Source organism: Phaseolus vulgaris, chromosome 2 (genome assembly GCF_000499845.2).
Source record: "Phaseolus vulgaris cultivar G19833 chromosome 2, P. vulgaris v2.0, whole genome shotgun sequence".
In the NCBI taxonomy this organism is placed as follows: Eukaryota; Viridiplantae; Streptophyta; class Magnoliopsida; order Fabales; family Fabaceae; genus Phaseolus; species Phaseolus vulgaris.
The window spans coordinates 21043227-21061719 of NC_023758.2; the positions used below are offsets into that span (position 1 = coordinate 21043227).

At 36.5% G+C, this 18493-nt stretch overlaps 2 protein-coding genes across 5 annotated transcripts; one reads left to right on the forward strand and one right to left on the reverse strand.

Moving 5' to 3' along the window:
- The first annotated feature begins 1853 nt into the window (after positions 1-1853).
- LOC137810889 (B3 domain-containing protein Os06g0112300-like) lies at positions 1854-4597 on the forward strand. 4 transcript variants are annotated; one of them, XM_068612377.1, is made up of 4 exons: positions 1854-1910; positions 1996-2043; positions 3360-3517; positions 4035-4597. In XM_068612377.1, the coding sequence occupies exons 1-4, from the start codon at positions 1859-1861 to the stop codon at positions 4347-4349; spliced, it is 573 nt and encodes a 190-aa protein (XP_068468478.1). In that variant the 5' UTR covers positions 1854-1858; the 3' UTR covers positions 4350-4597. The 4 variants fall into 4 exon arrangements, with proteins under 4 accessions (XP_068468478.1, XP_068468479.1, XP_068468481.1 ...); XM_068612378.1 differs by having other exon boundaries at positions 1864-1915; XM_068612380.1 differs by having other exon boundaries at positions 1878-1915; positions 3363-3517.
- A 412-nt stretch (positions 4598-5009) lies between these two features.
- On the reverse strand, positions 5010-10315 carry LOC137810888 (DNA-damage-repair/toleration protein DRT111, chloroplastic). The gene is made up of 2 exons (XM_068612376.1): positions 9241-10315; positions 5010-5517 (listed from the first exon to the last, which is right to left on the reverse strand). The coding sequence occupies exons 1-2, from the start codon at positions 10054-10056 to the stop codon at positions 5221-5223; spliced, it is 1113 nt and encodes a 370-aa protein (XP_068468477.1). The 5' UTR covers positions 10057-10315; the 3' UTR covers positions 5010-5220.
- Positions 10316-18493: the final 8178 nt, after the last annotated feature.

An 18493-nucleotide genomic window follows, 5' to 3' on the forward strand; every position in this document is an offset into this window, starting at 1 on the left:
GGATAAAATAAATGAAAAATAAGAGAGAAAATGAAAAAGGTGAGGAAAATATTAAGTCAAAATGGGTCTTATCATCTGACCCCACGCACTAAAAAATGTAATGTTGGTCCGTCCAAAATTAAATATTGCCTCTCCTACCAGATATTCTCCTTTCTTATCTTATCCATCTATTACTAGTTCTACATACTTGAAGTATTTGTTAGAGAAGTTTGAGGATGTTTTTCAAAATCATCTTAAAGGTTTACACCTTCTAAGATACATTCCACATCAAATTCACTTTATCCCTAAACATTCTCTACAAAAATCATCTTTATATAGAACTAATCCTAAAGTCAAAAGATCAATGCACATAAGTTTGATTCACCTCACACATCATACCTCATTGGTAGTGAATCTCCCTAGAAAAATCCTAACAATGATATCAAAGCTAGGTTTATTTTGGTGATTAGCTGAGATGAAGACAAATATGTTCTATTGTGGTAAAAACCCAACAATAATTAGGGGTCAAGGGAAGTGTGTTGAGCTAAATGGGGGATGAGAGGGTGGATGGGGGACAAGTATGACCTGTGTGGTAGAAACCCATGGTAAACCCCCAACTCGCAATTAAGGGGGATTATAAATTCAAGTGTGAGTTGAAAGTCTCAATTTAATAGAAATGAAGAAGTTCAGTAGCACATAAGAAAAAAAATCCATAAACATAAAACTTTAAGATTTTGGGTTGAATGTGATGTTGTGTTATCTTATATGGGCAACTTATAGCTCACTGATGGTGAATATTTCTAGTCTATCCCCCTAGATAAATCGAAACATTTGGGTCTTTTTGATGACACAACATTGAAAAGTTGAATTAGTATCAACTTAAAGTCATAAATAACAGTCTAATTAGGTTTATGATACTGAGATATTGACTGATGTCCATGTAGCACACATGATTGTTTGGAAGTTCCAATTGTCTCTCAATTCCATGATTGAACTATACGCTACATTTAGAAAATCTACTAAAGAAATTATTATGCTTCTAAATCCAACTACTACAATATTTTCTACAAATCTCAACCTTACGAATTTCATCGAACCAATACTTTATTTCAGAAGAATTATGCAACAAGTCACCATCATGGAGGATCAATGATTACAACTTTAGTTACAAATGCTGTAATCCTAAATCAATGATCATCCAACACAAATACAAATGATCTTTCACTTAACTATTTGAAGGAATCACAAAAGTGTTAAGCTACAAAGACCGTAAACAAATAATAAAAATCAACTATTGATATCTTATTTGAATTGTTAATAAAAAAAAATTTATGACTCAATTGAAATAATTATAGATAGTATGACACATATGATTACTAGTTTAAAAAATCAAATTTTCATCCAAACATAAATATAAATAATCACGAGACAACATTGTTTAAACAAGATATTTGTATATAACAACACTTGAATAATTTTGTGACTTAAAAAAGAATTAATACACCCACAAACATAATGTATAAAAATTTCACATTTGATTAAAGACAACAATAACCTCAACCATATTCTCAAGTTTCTTTCTATTGTGTAGCTTTTCATTTTAATTACATTTTTGTTATTTTAATATAATTGGTTTTCCCTACTTTTAAAAAAATAAAATTTTAATTAGTCAAATTTTGACTTACTTTTCCAAACTGACCTGGATAAAAAGATAAATAGAGGGCAAAATTCGATTCCAAAATTCAAATTTTGAACACGAAGATAAAGTTGACATACATATTTTTTGTTATTTTTTTTAAAAAAAAGTATACTTCTTAAATTTTTTGATAAAAAAAGGTATATATAGGAGAAAATTTGTAAAACATATTACCTCACTGTAATGCAGAAGATTTTGACGTCACTTGAGGCAGAGGCTTCAACTGGGTTCAAGAGTTGGGTAGTTTTGAGGCCACCATCTTCGCTTTTGCTTCCTTCGTTTTGCCACCTTATACACTTTCATTTCTTTCAATTTTTCAGGTCATAGTAGCTGCTCCACAATGTCTTCTCGCAGATCAAATGGAAGAGGTGATCTTGCTACTGCTTTTATGCCTTATCTTCTTCTCATCACAATATTCATGCAATGCACTTTTTCCCCTATTTTCACAATCCAACAAAACAAAGTGCATGCCGGCCAACAAAAGCATTCTGATTATTTCAACTTTTAGTAGTGCATCTGCATGAGTTGTGTTATTCATTACTGTGTAAATCTGAAACCCAAAGATGGAACTCTGTTTATTGGGGATGCTCATGAGAAATTGCGTTCAAGTTGTAATTTTAAATAGGAGAAATTACTCAATTTTCCCTAAATTATTTTAGAACTTTTAATATCTTTAAATTTAATTACTGACTAAATGGTTACAAAAGAAATTGATTTACTGTAAATTTGTAACCCTTTGAACCAGCTAAAAAAATTAACAATGGTTTTAAAAAGGTTATATTACTCAATATGTCCATGAACTATTTTTGAATTTTCAATGGGTCTTTAAATTATTATTTTTTTAACTAGGTTCCTGATAAAGAAATCTGTTTTGGTCGAGTCCCTAAAATTTCTAAAGCCACCACAAATTATCAGTTTGTGGCAATTTTAAGACAAAAAAAAGTAATCCAAGGACCTATTTTTAAGGGACATAATTAGAAAAATAAGTAATTTAGGATTTTATTAATTAATTCATAGATAGCTCATGGTCTTACAGATTAATTTAACCTTGCAAAAATTTTAGGAATTTAATTTAATAAATTATATGATTAATAGCCCAATTAAGAAAATAGTTTAGACTTTGGAGACTTATTTATAAAATTCTCAGATAGTTCCGAATACACTCAATAAGTTCACATTTTAAATATAGAATATCTCAATGTGTATGTAAAATATACAGATATTCCTTGAAAGGTTTTTGGGTTTATGCTGTGGCTATAGTATTATCATGTCCTTTAATATAATGTCATAAACTTCCTTTGTAAAGCAAAATTTGATCTCTGAGTCTTGCACTAAGTGAGGGGCTCTGCGGAGTTAACCTTATAAGAAAGAAAACTTGAAGGAAAATGAAATTAATGTCTCAAACTAAAACTATAATTTATACATGAGCTAAAAATCAGATTATTGACTTGGCTTATTAGCAGTAATCCATTTCAAATTGTTTTCCTTCTATGATTACTGAACTTACTGTTTCATATCAATTTTGCAAACTTGAGAGTTCATCATTCTTTTGTATTAGCCAACCAACATTTTGAAAAAATAAACAATGTTTGAGAGGTGATTCTGGAAACCATTTATATTACATGCATCAATCTTATTTATCTAGATATATGAAAGATTTGCAGACTAAGTTTTCTTTATGCAGTAGCTAGTGGCAGAGTTGCATTGGAAAAGGAAGTCCCCTTACCACAGCTGCCAGATCATACAACAAATTTGCAATGGGATGAGGTTAAACCACTTTCAGGAAAACCATACAGTCATAATATTCTTTCACCTACAAATCTCTGTCCCCGTTATTATATGGTAATTTGGCACTTGGTTTTATAGACCTCATATCCCATTTGGTTCATTTTAGTGCGAAAGATAAAAGAGATATAGAAGTCAATTGACTATAATGTTGTCTAATAGCACTCTTTCTTCCTACTTCTACCAGTGGAGTTGAATTTAAGATCATGGATTAGAGACCAGCAGGGATGTATGTTTGTGTACATCAACATAAAGGCAAAACAGATTAAACAAATGAAAAAGGGGACAAGCGTGACTTCAATTCTAATGTTTTTTTGTTGATGCATCATTATGTCTTAGTCTTGATCATGGCCACTGATTTTACCACATTTGGTTTAATGGTAGGAAACGTTGGAGTTGAATTTGTTGTTTCATAAAGGTCTATTTTCTGTATCACGCAGAAAATTTATTTATTTACTATGTCTTGAGACATCATGCACACATTGAAACACAAGACTATTAATATTTTATACTCTTCTTTCACACATTTTACATGGGATAATCATTTTAAATATTTTTATTTGTTTGTATATAGTGGCTTGCGTCCAACTTACGGTTAGAACTTCCTTCTTGTGAGGTCCCCACCATACTCACCTATATGGGCAAGAGCTGGGACATGGTGTATTGTGGACAAAACAAACAGCAGGTTTTTAATGTCGCAGGATGGAAAAAGTTTGCTGTTGAAAATTGTTTGAGGATTGGAGATGCATGCATTTTTGATCTCATGGAAAGCAGTGACAAGAAAATAATCTTTGAAGTTCAGATTCTTAGAGGTGACATTCCATCCGAAATTCTTGAAAATGAAATGATCACGGGTCAGAGTCGGGAAATGCCAATTGTCCTTAACTAGTATTTTTTAACCATCTAATGCATTTTATTTTCCTTTTCATTCTGAGATGGTTAAGGACTTGAGGGTTATTGGATATCTTTTCTTGTGAGAGTAGGTGAGTGAATGGAATTAGTTGCTGCCGCAACTTGTTACGAGTAGTAAAGTTGTGCTATGTTCCGTTTCTAAATACAACTTGAATTTTATTATGGTCAGAGTCACAAATTAGTACTTTCTGGGCAAACATTGAATGCTATTTTTTTGCTTTACTCTGGGTTGTGTTCCTTGTTAGATTATGTTATTGTTTATGGGTAGAGATCGGACAATCGCTTTTCCCTTTCAAATAAACTCTCAATGTCTCTATTATAAGCTGATTTGATCATTATACACTATATTTGGATAAACATTTTGTGTCCCAGACGCACATTTATGTCAAACTAAAGTTGTTTTTGGTAGAATTAAAATAATAACAACAATAATGACTGTCTCAAATCAAAGTTACTTGTCTTTAAAAGCATGTTAAACGACAAAAGAAATTCAGTTAAACTAATCTTTTAAACCATAAATCACTTTATATATAACTTAATCAAGATCACTTAAAAGTCAATTTTAAAACATTGTACCCGTACTAATGTTCATTCAATGCTACCTTAATCTCCAATCAATATTAAAGAACTTCGAATGTAGAGCAACAACATTAGCACTAGTAAGGAACTTTCAATGTTCTTGTGATCATAGTAATTACCTGAGCGACAATCCTTTGTCACTATTACAAACACATGGACCAAGACTAAGCTTCAGACAATGCTCAACTATCATGTAATTAAGATAAACCTCGATTTCAAGTCTTCAGTGCATTTCACTAAGGACCTTACAAAAATAACGCGCTGTTCTTTCAGGTGAAGCCAGGAATTTCTCCAGGCATTGGAGCTAACTCATTCTTGCTAAACTTCTCCTCGTCATAAAACGAGGCACGCACCACTCTTCCCCCAAAATATCGACCATCGAGGTCAATAAGCGCTTTAGTTGTTTCTTCGGATCTCTCAAATTGCACAAATATTCTTACAGCTTCATTAGTGGGGAAATTTGGTTCTGTTATCTCAAATATCAGAACTCGTGTTACAGTTCCATACTTGGCACATTCTGATCCTACCTCATCTTCCAGCTCGTCGTCTACCTCACCAGGACCCACCTTCAACAAGAAAACACGCATTAGTGAGTCATCTACGATCAATTAAACTGCAACAATGCCACATCGGATGACTTATGCAATCATTATTAAGATTTTCATGGCATAGATTAACTGCTAAGGCATCACACAGTATGCAAATGCATACTTGAAAGGGAATTATTAGGTTAATATTCTTTATAGGTGTAGGAGAAGAAAATAAAAATGCAAATGAATTAAATTATTTTAAAAAGTTAATACAACTTATGTACTTAATTTATACAAACTTTCTCTTCTAACTTGTGTAAAAGACAAGGTGCTGAGTAGATTTAAACAACGGACGGGTGGAAGCTCAATTCAATGTACCTTCTTATTTTGTTCTCTTATTAATAAAAATTCGTGGAAAATTTTATCCAAATTTTATCCAAGTATAATTTCAGGATACAAACACACCACCTAGGGTCTCTTGTGAACACACGAACTCGTGAAGGAAATCATAACTATTGTATCCACTAAAATTCAATGTAAAAAGATATCAACTTTTGGAATTGGAAAGCTCTTCAGTACATATGTTTGCATCACAGTTTTTTTACGCTGGCTTTTGTAACTATTATTTATTTCCTTCTCCGCACAGACTTCAAAGAAGACGTCTGTTGATCATTGTCAACAAAAACATGATCATATAAACACATCAATCTGATTTGTTACCCTTTAGTGATCAAATCCTAGGACTTTGTAATGTGCAAAGGAGGAAACAAATGATGCACACGAATATGTTTTAAAATCCAGTGTCCAGACAGTCTACAGCATATACAAACTATGTGCGAAACGAGTCCAGAAATACTGTATCAAACATTACAGTACATGCACAAAGTAAAAATGACTTAGTTAAAAATCAAGATCATAACCTAAACTTTCCAAAAGAAACAGAACTTATTACTCCTTTACCATGGAAGTTAAAGGGATTAACTGATGGAAGAAGGCCAAGCTAAGACCCAAGTTCAGGTCCAACTACTAGGTCCATGGCAAGGAAGATACAAAAAGACGACTCTGCTACTGATGGCAGAGAAACCTTCCTATACATGTTCAAAATGCCATAAACCTAGTATAGAATTGTAGAGTAGAATTTATTTTCTTGTCAAAAGTAGAATAGGAATTTTACTTGTAATTTTTTCTTAATTGTAATTAGGGTCGGATTTAGGCATCTAAAAACCAACCTAGGTTAAATTAGGGCTTCTAGAAGACTCCTAATTAACCTAGGCAAGTCATTTAGACCTAAATGAGTCACATGAAGCACACCTTGTGTCATCACTTTCTCTTTCATACATTCATTCCTTATATTTTTTTCTTGTATTCATCCACCTACCTCATCCAGTGGTATAAGACTATTATTCATTTTCATCTCTTCTACACTTATTTAGTTCTTCTTAACTTTTGTTCACACTTCTCAACATTCACTACCATAAAACATTTATGACCCTACAACACCCAGGAGGATAACTTTAATGAGTTTGAAAGTCACTTTACCATCCCAAATTATAAAACATATATTCATCCACCCAACTAGAGCCTAAATGTGAAAGATGGACCCAAGATACATAAACCATGCAACTTGTTTATAATGTCATCCCCTATTTACAACTTTAAATATTAAGTTGCATCTTAATGAACTTTTGTTCCATACACGTTCTCTTTTATATACTTAACTAAAACCCTACACTTCACATTGCTAGGCTTTACTCCACCACTCAAATTTAGAGTGTACCCCTTCTCTAGTCTTATCAACTAAAAACATATCATGCACAAGAAGCATGTGAAACACCAGGTAGAAACACGTTTTGCACAATACTACACTTCTATTTCAAGCATGTCCTCTGTATTCCTAAAACCTCAAGTAAAGCCTTATATCATCATAGTTGGCTGCAAGCAATTACAGATTAAATGTCTGCCCCACATTCTAAAGCACAACCAATAACAGCAAATTGTCAATGGTTTTTATAGTTGACGTAGCTATGTCGGTCTCCATAGGCTGTATTGACCATTTGAAGTCTCACATAGCATCCAAGTACAGTACACAAATCTATGGCAATGGCTACAGAAAAGCATTTTTCTCTAGTTTCAAAGAAAGCCTCAATTTGATTCTTCCTCGCCATGGCTTCTAATTTGATCCAGCATTGACCTCTTTATTACCTTGACAAAAAGAATGTCTTCCATGTAATTTATAGGAGGAAGTTTACACTGGAGAAACCTCCTAGTTTTGTTGTTTGGGGAAAATCTCAATGGGCTCATAAATCCTTGTTACAGACCCAAAAGCAGTGCCCTTGAGTTTGGTTAGTCTGCTTTAAAACGTTATTCAAGAATTTGGCATGACTCATGTTAATGTTGTTAATTTGGTTTTCTATCCGCATCAATCCCCTATCAATGAATCAACCTTATTTATATGGATGCATAAACATCATAAGAAGCATACTTTCTATACCTTCAAGTTTAGCAATTATTGGTATAGCATTTGCATGCCAAATCTCAAAAACATCACCAGAAATACTAAAGTTAGGACAATTAATATGGACATGATTATCAAGCTAGAATGCTAACTCAGACTTGGATGAGTTTACATGCCCATGATGACACAACTGTATAAACTCAGTTGCAGAATCCTATTTGAACAAGCTTGAGTCAACTCACACAAACTCGTTTGAACTCAGTCAATCTCATGAGTTCAGTAACGAGCTCACAAGCTCATTAGGGTAAAATTATTTTACTCAAAACAACAGTTATTGATGTCATTATTTGAGTCTCAAAACACAAAAAACGAACATTAAGGCTTGTTCTCAGTCTACTCGTACACAAGTTTATTTTGATTTGCTATGGTTGATTTCCTCTGCATGGGGGTCTCTCAGCTCAAACAGAACTGCAAACTGCTTACAGCCCTGTTTTTTGTTTCTCTATGTTGTCTATATTTTATATGTTTGAGAAAGGCTGAAATTCTGAGAGCATTAATTTCAAGTTTCAACATTTTAAATTTCAGGAATTGGCAGTATATTTTGGATTTATCTTGCAATGTCTATGGTATAATAATTTTAGGAATTGGGAGTATATTTCAGAATGATTTATGAATTTTATATTGAGTAAACTACTGCAAGTATACAGTCAAGGCCTCCATGAATTTACTCAAGTTTGACAACCTATAAAATGTATACAAGTGAAACACAATTTCTATATGATAAAGGAAGCTGATCAGCAGAATGAAAACCTAATAAAAAGCTTGACGCATTCATTGTAAAGTTAAATAATAGAAGCACTGAAAACCATAGCTCATATCATTAAATCCATCACTCATCACGATTATTAAAACCACATCCATCACTGACCAAGCCAAGACATCACAAGGCCTCATCGCGTGCAAAATAACAAATTAACCCGTAATAATTTTTAACGGAAACTCCACATCAGGCAGACCAAAATATACGATATCACAAGCAACAAAAATGCGAAAATTACATCCTATCTGAAGTTAACACAAGACGGTTAATCTAAGGCAGCAACATCCAAAGGAATTGACCAAAATCAAGAAGAGAATCAGCCATAACACAAGCTCACTAGTTACCTCATAAAACACAATCCTGACTGAGAAACTTTCAACATCACTAAAGATCAATATCCAAAAGCACTCGAATGAATTCAACACAATTACACAAACAAGCACTTATCATATCAAAACGCACCCAATAAACAGATGTAACATACCATATTCCTAAGCAGCAGCACCTTGGTAGGCACTCCATTGATGTTAACACTCTTCACTTTCTTGCTGTTATCACTAGCATTCACAATAACCCCAGCTCTTCTATCCGTTTTCTTTGCCATCAAAGGAGTGGTAATCCCCTGCTCCTGCTTCCCAAGTCCCTGCCCCTCCTTCCACCCCATCTTCGCCATCATCCTCTGCGCCGCCGTCATCTGCCCACCCGCCCCCACTCCCAACCCTCCTGTCTCAGACTTCCCAATGCTAAACCCGTCCGAATTCGCCGTCGGCGGCGGTGACGGCGATCTCGGCACGGCCCCACTCATTACGGCGCGTCTCCTCCACGCCTCTTCGCCGGAAACATTCAACCTCGACTCATTGTACTCCCTATCTCGCTCTCGTTCCTTCTCGCGCTCCCTCTCTTCGTCCTCCTCCTCCTGGCGGCGGCGTTCGAGCTCGCGCAGCATCTCGGCCTCACGGGCCTTGCGCTTGCGGTCGCGGCGGTACTCCTCATAGTCGTTGGGCCGGGCCGGGTCGTACTCCTCGAGAACGGTGGACTGGACGCCGACGAGAGCGGGTTGGAGGGCTTCGTCGGGAGGCGGAGCGGGCGTGGGGGAAAGAAGGGCCTTAGGGTTGGCAACAACGGGCTTGGGCTTGGGCTGAGTTCGGAGGAGGGTTTGGGGAGGCGCGAAGAGTGAGGCGGGCTTGCGGAGCGTGGCAGGGGCCATCTTGGTGCTGGAAGACCAGACATTGGGAGTGGCTTTGTTGTCTTCCTCCGCAGACGAAGGTGGAGGAAGGTCTCCGTACAAACCACCCAACATTTGAATATTGAAAATTGAAACCAGACAACAATGGATTCGTCGATTCTACTATCAATTCAGAAGGGGAAACCAGAAAAGATAGATAAAAGGGGACAATGAATAGTGGTGTGGGCTTAGATTAGGGATTGGCTCATGACACCAACACCGAACAAGGCACAACACCCGCGGCCGAATACTGGTAGCCGTTGAGTCAGCTCCGTGGCCTCAATGAGTCGATGGGTCTCGGTCGCGCACTCGATCTTGTCGCGGCACAGTCATTTATATATTTATATATATAGTAACTTTAGTAGTTAAATAAAGTACAGTATTGTGAAAATAAAATATGTTTTCAGTTTTCTTGTTGGAGTATATTGATAATATTATTTTTTTACTTTTTTAAGAAAAATGATAATTGTTTTTATTGGAAATGTGTTTGGTATCTTTTTTGCAAATGAATGTTTGGTTGGTCTCTAAATAGAGAAGGAAGTTCACCTAAACAAGATTTTTTTTTATGCTAGTAAAAATACAAAATATAATAATATGTGTGACAAAGAATAGTGTATAGATGTATTGAATGAGATAAAATGTACTTGTTGAAAAATTTGTATTTATAAGCCCTTCGGATAGTGGCTCTCAGGTTGACTTTATGATAGTCATTATGACCTATAGGTAGCAGCTCAACCATTATAACCTATTAAATTGGTCGTTCAACTCATTATTGACATTTATGGTAATTAGAGCCTGGTTATAGAATATCGATAATCACTTCGAGCTAATGACATTCCCGACTTTATGATGGGTAGGTACACAAGTCCCCAAACTCGGAAGTCGAGGTGATACCCAGGTGGATTAGACTGAGGTATGAACGAGCTGCCACACTGCCGAACTCGAAGTTGATACCCGTGAGTCTAGTGGTTACTGGGAGAGGTGTTCCTCTTGAGAAGTCGGGCAGGTTGTTCCCACGATTCCACTTTGAAATAACAAGGAAAAATAAAGGTAATTTATATTGTGATAACGCATCATTACGACGACAGTTACTATCACGTCTCTTCAGTTTCCCCTTAATTATTTCCTTCTCGAATCATCTTTTAACACCTTTTGAGTTGACACTAGTTTTCCGCGCTTATGGTTTTTACCTTTTGCTTTTTCCTATTCTAATTCATGTTTCCTTTTTCCTTCATTGCCATTTTCTTCTTCGAAGGGTTTCGTTCCTCTGCCTTGGTTTACTTCAGCTTCTTGCTTTTCCACATTAGGTACATTTTCATGGCCTTTTCATCTACGCCTTATAATTCCCATGTTGTTGATATCCCCGTTATTCTCCCTTAAGATATTGTTCCCATTGATAATGAGTCATCCTCGAGTCAAATTGTATCTAACTGTTTATCAGAAGGAGTTCCTTCAAACCCAACCTTCGTCCGCCATTGTTATAAGAGAACCTGAGGGAAAAAAGTTAAAGCAAAAATGGCTCATAGTGAGACCTCTAGGAAACGTAAGGATAGGTTTTCCCCATCTCAAATTGTAACTATCTTTGGGTTTCCGATGAAATGCATGTGTACCCTTTCGATTTTACCTCACTTCGCCTTATTGAAGAGTTAATCAATGTTTATGATTTTTGCACTGCTAAGATGGAAAAATATGTTAAGGTAGAGGCATGTGATTTAGAGGATAGGGTTTATAAGAGTCATTCCCGTGATGGTCTGAGCTTCAAATATGTGTATGAGTAATTTTTCAAGGAAATGGGAGTCACATTCCCCCTAACCCCCTTTGAGTGTGGTATGTTGACCATCATGAACATAGCATCGAGCCAACTTCACCCTAATACTTGGTTTTTTCTGAAGTAGTTCCATCTTCTATGTGAATACCATCATATTTGTCCTACTGTAAATAAGTTTATGTACTTTTACCAGTTAAAGCATGACCCTTTGGGTTTCTCTTAAAGGTGCCCAACATGTTCCTCTCTTCATAGTTTACTCCTCATCTTTTAAGGGTTTTAAGAGCCTTTTATGAAGGTTATGAGTAATCAAGACCCTAGGAGGAGGATTTCCTACCATGTTGATGGTTTTGTCAAGTTTCTTTTATACTGGCAGAAATCGTATAACTTCGAGTCCAAAGTCGAGCACCTTATCGACGACAAGGAGAGGCTGGACATAACAATACTTAAGAGTCTTCCTCGACCTATTAACAGTCGGGGTCTCATAAGGATACCTACCACCGAGGACCCTGTTGCCTCCTTTCAGGGTAAGGTTCGCGCTTTGGGATCATGTTCCTTACCTTTTTTATTTTCTAATTATGTTTTTTTGTATGCAAAACTCATGGATAAGGGTTTTGGTTTTAAAGCACCCTAATCTCAAAAGGGGACTCCTTCCTTGGACAAGGGCATTCTGTTCAATTTCAACCTGTCCAAGAGGAGCAAAGTGGCCACCGAGAGGACCTCTGTGGGTGTTTCCAATTCACCCTTGACTACAAAAAGCAACGCGGCCTTCCAACCCCGTTAAGGTCGTGATTTTGGAGTCCCCCGAATCTTCTACTCATGCTCCGGATTCTCCATCAAGAGTTTTGCCTCCACCTCCGCTGCCCAACATCCCTAGTGGTTCCTCCCTGATATGATTCCAATAGCAAAGAAGAGAATGATTCTTGACATTCTTAGGAATCAACTTGAGTTGGACAATAGTTAGGCACTTTTTCTTAGAATTGGATCAATGTTCTAAGTCAAGAACTCACCAAAACTAGCACCAAATCCAAACTCATATGGAAGTTCCACATATTGTCAAATTGAACCAACAAAAAGAGAGGAAAAAGCAAATGCACCGAATAGAAATGAATAAGAACAAAATTGAACCGATTAAAATGAATTAAAAGGCAAGAAAACTGAAAAGGAGTGCTAGAATTATAAAAGCACCGAACCAAAACATGGAAAAGAAGAAGAACAGCTGTTGGAAACAGAAATAGCTGAACCAAAACAAGAACAAAAGCTCAAAACATGAATATCAAAAGAGAAGGAAGGAAGGAGAGGAGAAAGCTCATGAAGATGGATGTATGGTTGGATGATCACGCCACTAGAAGGATGGATGCTCCTAGATGAGTGTGCAAGCCGCCACTTGAGGTAACCATGGAACCATCAAGATAAGACTAGAGAAGAAGGCTCAAAGCTCTCCAATGCTCTCTCAAAATTTGAGTATAGTTTCTCCAATTAAAATTCAAATTCGAATTGTACAAGCTAAGCACCTTTATTTATAGCCTAGAGGTGCTGAAAAATAGGTGGGAAAATTCAAATAAACTCATTTGAAATTCCCACAAAAAACAAGTCACATGGGAGGTGTGACATTTTTCTACTATGACACCTCCTAAAAACTACACCTACACACTCTCCTAAGTCACATGGACAATGTGACTTTATTTTACATTTTCACACTCCTTTATTTAATAACCACACCTCCTAAAACTATACAAGAGTATTTCAAAGCTTGGCCTTGCCCCTCATGGGATGGACTTGGGCTCTTTGGGCTTTGGCCTTCTTGGGCTTGGGCTTGGGCTTTGGGCTTGGGCCTCATCTTTATTTTATGTCTTCTTTTAATTTTGAGAAGACTAGAAGGAAGAACTTCAAATGTGAGGGTGGATGTCCTCTTCCTCCATTAATAAAAGCCTCCTTTATTAATCATTCTCTTCTTTGCTATTGGAATCACCTCATGTGGTATCACTCCCCGTCCTTTATGATAAGGAGCAAAGTCGGTCCTTTCGCAAGGTTGGACCATGTCTTCACTTCGACCCCTCATTCAAACTCGTTATGGCACGTCAATATGCAAGGTCACCACGTTCAGTGTTTCAGAGCTAACCAATTTTTAATTCCTTTTGATGTAGAACTTTTGAATAATGTTGGGCCGGTAGGCAGCATTGACTCGACTGTTTTAATGATGGCAAGATGCATGGCATCATGTATCACTGAGAGGGTGTCGTGGTTAATGATGGAGATCAAGCTCAAGAGGACATGGAGGCCAATCAACAAGATCAAGAAGAGGTAGAGGCACAAATGGAGGACGCCCATGGAGGTCAAAGCCCACCTCAAAGGATTACAAGAAGCATGTTCAAAGCTTTGGGAGCAAGGGGACATTTATTTTCTCTTTTTGTAATTTCTTTAGTTGAAGGTGCTTAGAGGGAAACATTAGAAACCTCTTTTGTTATAGCATCTTTTAGGCTTTAGTTAGGAGCTTTAGGAGGGGGGGTGTATTAGTAGATAGGTGTAGGAGTAGAATAGGAGGTGCCAAAGTGAAGGAAGAAGTCACACCTTCCTCATGCATGGTTTAGGCGCCGGTTTTGAATAGGTTTAGGAGGGAATTTTGAATTCTCTTAGCTTTGTTTTTCAGCACCTTAGGCTATAAATAGAGGTGCTCTCTTTGTAAATTTCAGATTTGAATTTATCTAAAGAAACTATACTCAAAATTGGAGTGAGCATTGGAGAGCTTTTAAGCCTTCTTCTCTAGTCTTATCTTGAAGGATCCATGGTGTCCTCAAGTGGCGGCAACACTCTCATCTAGGAGCAACCACACTTCTAGTGGCGAGATCATTCATCATTCATCCATCTTCTTGAGCACTCTCTTCTCCTTCCTTTCTTCTCTTTCAATTGTTCATGTTGTCTTGTTTTCTTGAGTTTTTTTGGTTCGGTTCTTTGGTTTTTCCAGCAGCTGTTCTTGTTTTTCTTGTGTTTGGTTCGGTACCTTTCATTTTCCAACTTTCCTTTATAGTTTAGTTGCCTTTTACTTCATTTTGTTCGGTTCAAATGTGTTCTTAATTAATTCTATTCGGTGTTTTTTAGTTTTACCTCTTTTTGTTGGTTCAATTTGACAATATGAGGAACTTCCATGTGAGTTTGGATTTGGTGCTAGTTTTGGTGAGTTCTTGTTCATAGAACCTTGATCCAATTCTATGAAAAAGTGCCTAACATTTGTCCAACTCAAGTTGATTCCCAAGAATGTCAAGAATCATTCTCTTCTATGCTAGTGGAATCACATCATGTGGTATCATGAGTCTTAGGTTCATTCTTGTTAATTGTTGAGTTGTGTGCACTTTAATTTCAAGAGCTCTTTAATTTTTCTTGCAATTTAAGTTTCTGTTTTAGATTTTTACTTGAGTATTCTTGCTGTTTTTCTTTTATACCAAGTGTTTGTGAAAAGGTTTATGGCACTCATTCTTCTTATGAGTATGGTTGCTCTTTTGGAATGGCATTATCCTTCCTAGAGTTTACCTTAAGCTTCATTTCACTTGTTGTTAAATTTTGTGATGTGTCTTTTAATTTTGTAATCATGTCAAGTTTTGTCTTAGTCATGTTATTCCATAATTGTCATTACTTCTAGTAGTACTTTTATTGCTTTGATTGTTTCTTGCTTTGGTGTCATATAATTTTCTGAATTGATATTGATCCTTTGTGCATTTTCTGTTTTAGTTTGAGTTCATGCTTGTATTCTAGACCTATACAAGTTCCTTTTACACAATTTCCATTATGTCTTTGCTAGTTCATCTTACTGTTTTTTTATTCCTAATTAGGTTCCTCTGTTTTCTTACAAACGTGCTACTGTTTTCAATTTACTGCAATTAATTGGTTCACTGGAAAATTGTGAAAATTTGGATTTACATTCTTCAGAGTGTTAAAAAAGCAGAGCAAAAAGAAATACAAAAAAATTCCAAGTACACAAAAAATGATAAATAAAATACGAAAAGTGTACAAAACTGCCAGAAAAAATACGGTAATTCGGCAGCAATTTTGAAAAATTTATTTCTCTCAATTGGCTTACTGTTTTAACATGATTCCAGTGCCATTTTTGAGTTAAGACATTGAAGTTTCTGTGGTTAATTTTTCACATTCCAATTCGCTTTCAGTCGTTCCAGTTAAATCTGTAAACATAGCACAGTTTGCATACAACATTGTTCTCTTGTAGTTCTGTTTTTATTTTTGGAATCTACTCTAGTACTTTTCTCTAGGACTCTTTTGGTGTGCCTTCTTTCTTCATTGAGTTCTTTATTTTCTTGTTTGTCTTTCATTCCTTAATCTTTGAGTTTGTCTTACATATAGTATTCCTTTTGCAATTACCTTTCTTTGCTTATACCTTTTTTCTTGTTTGTCTTTATTGTTTCTTTGGTATTGTGGTGGTTGCTCTTGAGATTGGTGTGCTTGCTTTGACATCTTTCATTTGAGGATTCCAAGGCCTCAAGATCAGATTGGTGCAAGAACATTATTTCTTTGAGAGTGACCTCTTTTTCTGCCTCATTTCACTTCGACAGTTTCATTGCCAAGCTCACTGTTTTTGCTAATTTTTAACTTGTTTGTTGTTTTTGTGTGTTTGCTGTTTTTAATTACAAATGGCTGGATTTTCAAGTGATGCATCCTACAAGCAGAATTCTCCTTCCAAAGCTTCAATCCTTGGTGAATTACATGAAGCTCAAAGAACAATTAGACGGTTGGAGGAGAAATTGCAAAAGTTGGAGGTGCAACAAACTAGACCATCTCCTTCAATCCATGATGAGCATCTTGCACATAGACCTTCAACAAGAGCATCTTCAAATGATTTTGGCCGTGAAGATGAGCATAGGAGAAGGAGAACTCCACCTCAAGTCCATGGACAAAGACATCATCATCAAGGGGAAAGAACTCACTACGGCAATGGCTTCTATCATGATGCAAAGTCTAGGCTTCCTTCGGTCAAGCTACCTTGTTTTAATGGCTCTAGTGATCCAAATGTATATTTAGATTGGGAGGCTAAGTGTGAACAAATTTTTGAGATCCAAGATGAGCATAAGCTTAAGCTAGCCACCCTAGAGTTTAGTGATTATGCCATGAAATGGTGGCATGGAATTGTAAAGGACATTATCTATCACAAGGGTCCTCCCGTGGACTCTTGGAACTCTTTGAAGGATCATATGCGCGCTAGGTTTGTGCCCCCACATTTTAGGAAAGACCTCATGTTGAGACTCCAACGGTTTCAACAAGGCACGCTAAATGTGGATGAATATTATAAGGAGCTTGAGACGCTTGTGCTTAAAATTGAATTAGAAGAAAGTGAAGAAGCCATGGTTGCTAGGTTTGTGAGTGGTCTTAGGAAGGATATTCAAGACATTGTTGAGTTACAAGAGTATTCATCATTGGGCTCTTTAGTTCATCTTGCAATGAAGGTGGAAGCCCAACTTGCTAAGAAAAACTCTTTTAAAAATGCTTCCAATGATGGATACTACTCCAAGTCTTGGAGAAACAAAACTTCTTTTTCTAAACATCCTTCCAAATATTCTTCTTTCAAACCCAAGGAATCTAAGCCATCTACTTCTAGGCCTAAATCTCCCACTAGAACGTCTAATACTAAATGCTTTAAATGTATGGGTTATGGTCATATTGCTGCAAATTGTCCTTCCAAACGAAGTACGTACATCAGTTAAGGTTGTCGAGTCCTCTGCCTAGATTAAAGAGCTCGAAGACCGAGCTTGAAAAAGCCCTTTTTTCAACTAAGAATAAAATGGAGGATTTAGAGGTCGAGAATGACTTACTCCAAATGGAGATGGCGACCGTGAGTGCTTTAGAGAAGGAGGCCAAGGAGAATCTCGGATGCTTACAAGGAGAACTTGAACAAAGCCAAGGTCTAGGGAATCCCTTAAGACTACGAATGTCGATTTGGTAGAATCCTCCCTGCTCAACTATATCAAAGGTTTCAAGAAGATAATGTGCCAAACTTTGCATTTCACACTACAAAAAATCGTGTAAAAAGTGACGGTTTTAATGTGACGATTATTAATAACCGCCACAAATTACAGTATAATACGTCATTTCACTAACCGCCACAATTATCTTTCAAAATATGTCATTTTCAACTGTCACAACTGTCCTTCAGAATAAAAACAAGTTTTCCTTCCCTCGTTATTCCCAATTGTTTTTGAAAATATTTTTTGTAACCGAAATTAGTTTATTCCTAATTATTTTTTAAAATTTGGTTTGACTATTGGGAAACGAAAGTTTTTTCCCTCTCTTCCCTCTCTTTGCATAAACAATCAAACCCTAACAAAGCTCTCCCTAAATGCTCAAACCTCTCTCTCTGCCTAAACACTCAAACCCTAATGAAGCCCTAATTGTGAAGCTCTACTTGCGAAGTTGTCGCCAAGTTGTACTCATGAAATCCTTTGTGCTTCACGAAATCCTTTCGCGATTATCTGAAATCGCCTCCATCGGCGCCTCCGCGGAAGGATTTTTTCATTATCCGAAAACGACTTCCACTTCTACACTTTTTTCATTTCAATCTAACCAAACCTATTTCATGTGGTGGCGCTGAAGGTAGTGGAAGGAGGGCAGAGTTCTGCGGCATTTGCAATTCCGCAAGGTAGCTTGTTCAGGTTTTTGTCATCATCTCGTTTCGTTGCTTGATTTCAATGTGAAATGTGGAACTGAGATGCTGGTTGGTTGCTCCCTTTCTACTTCTTTCGTCAC

Excerpts from the sequence above, each read along its gene's own strand:
- LOC137810889 (XM_068612377.1), top strand. The coding sequence starts at position 1,859 with ATGCAGAAGATTTTGACGTCACTTGAGGCAGAGGCTTCAACTGGGTTC. Across the intron at positions 1,911-1,995 it reads GGCTTCAACTGGGTTCAAGA|GTCATAGTAGCTGCTCCACA; the intron begins GTTGGGTAGTTT and ends TCAATTTTTCAG. Across the intron at positions 3,518-4,034 it reads TCTGTCCCCGTTATTATATG|TGGCTTGCGTCCAACTTACG; the intron begins GTAATTTGGCAC and ends GTTTGTATATAG.
- LOC137810888 (XM_068612376.1), bottom strand. The coding sequence starts at position 10,056 with ATGTTGGGTGGTTTGTACGGAGACCTTCCTCCACCTTCGTCTGCGGAG. Across the intron at positions 5,518-9,240 it reads TGCTGCTGCTTAGGAATATG|GTGGGTCCTGGTGAGGTAGA; the intron begins GTATGTTACATC and ends TTCTTGTTGAAG.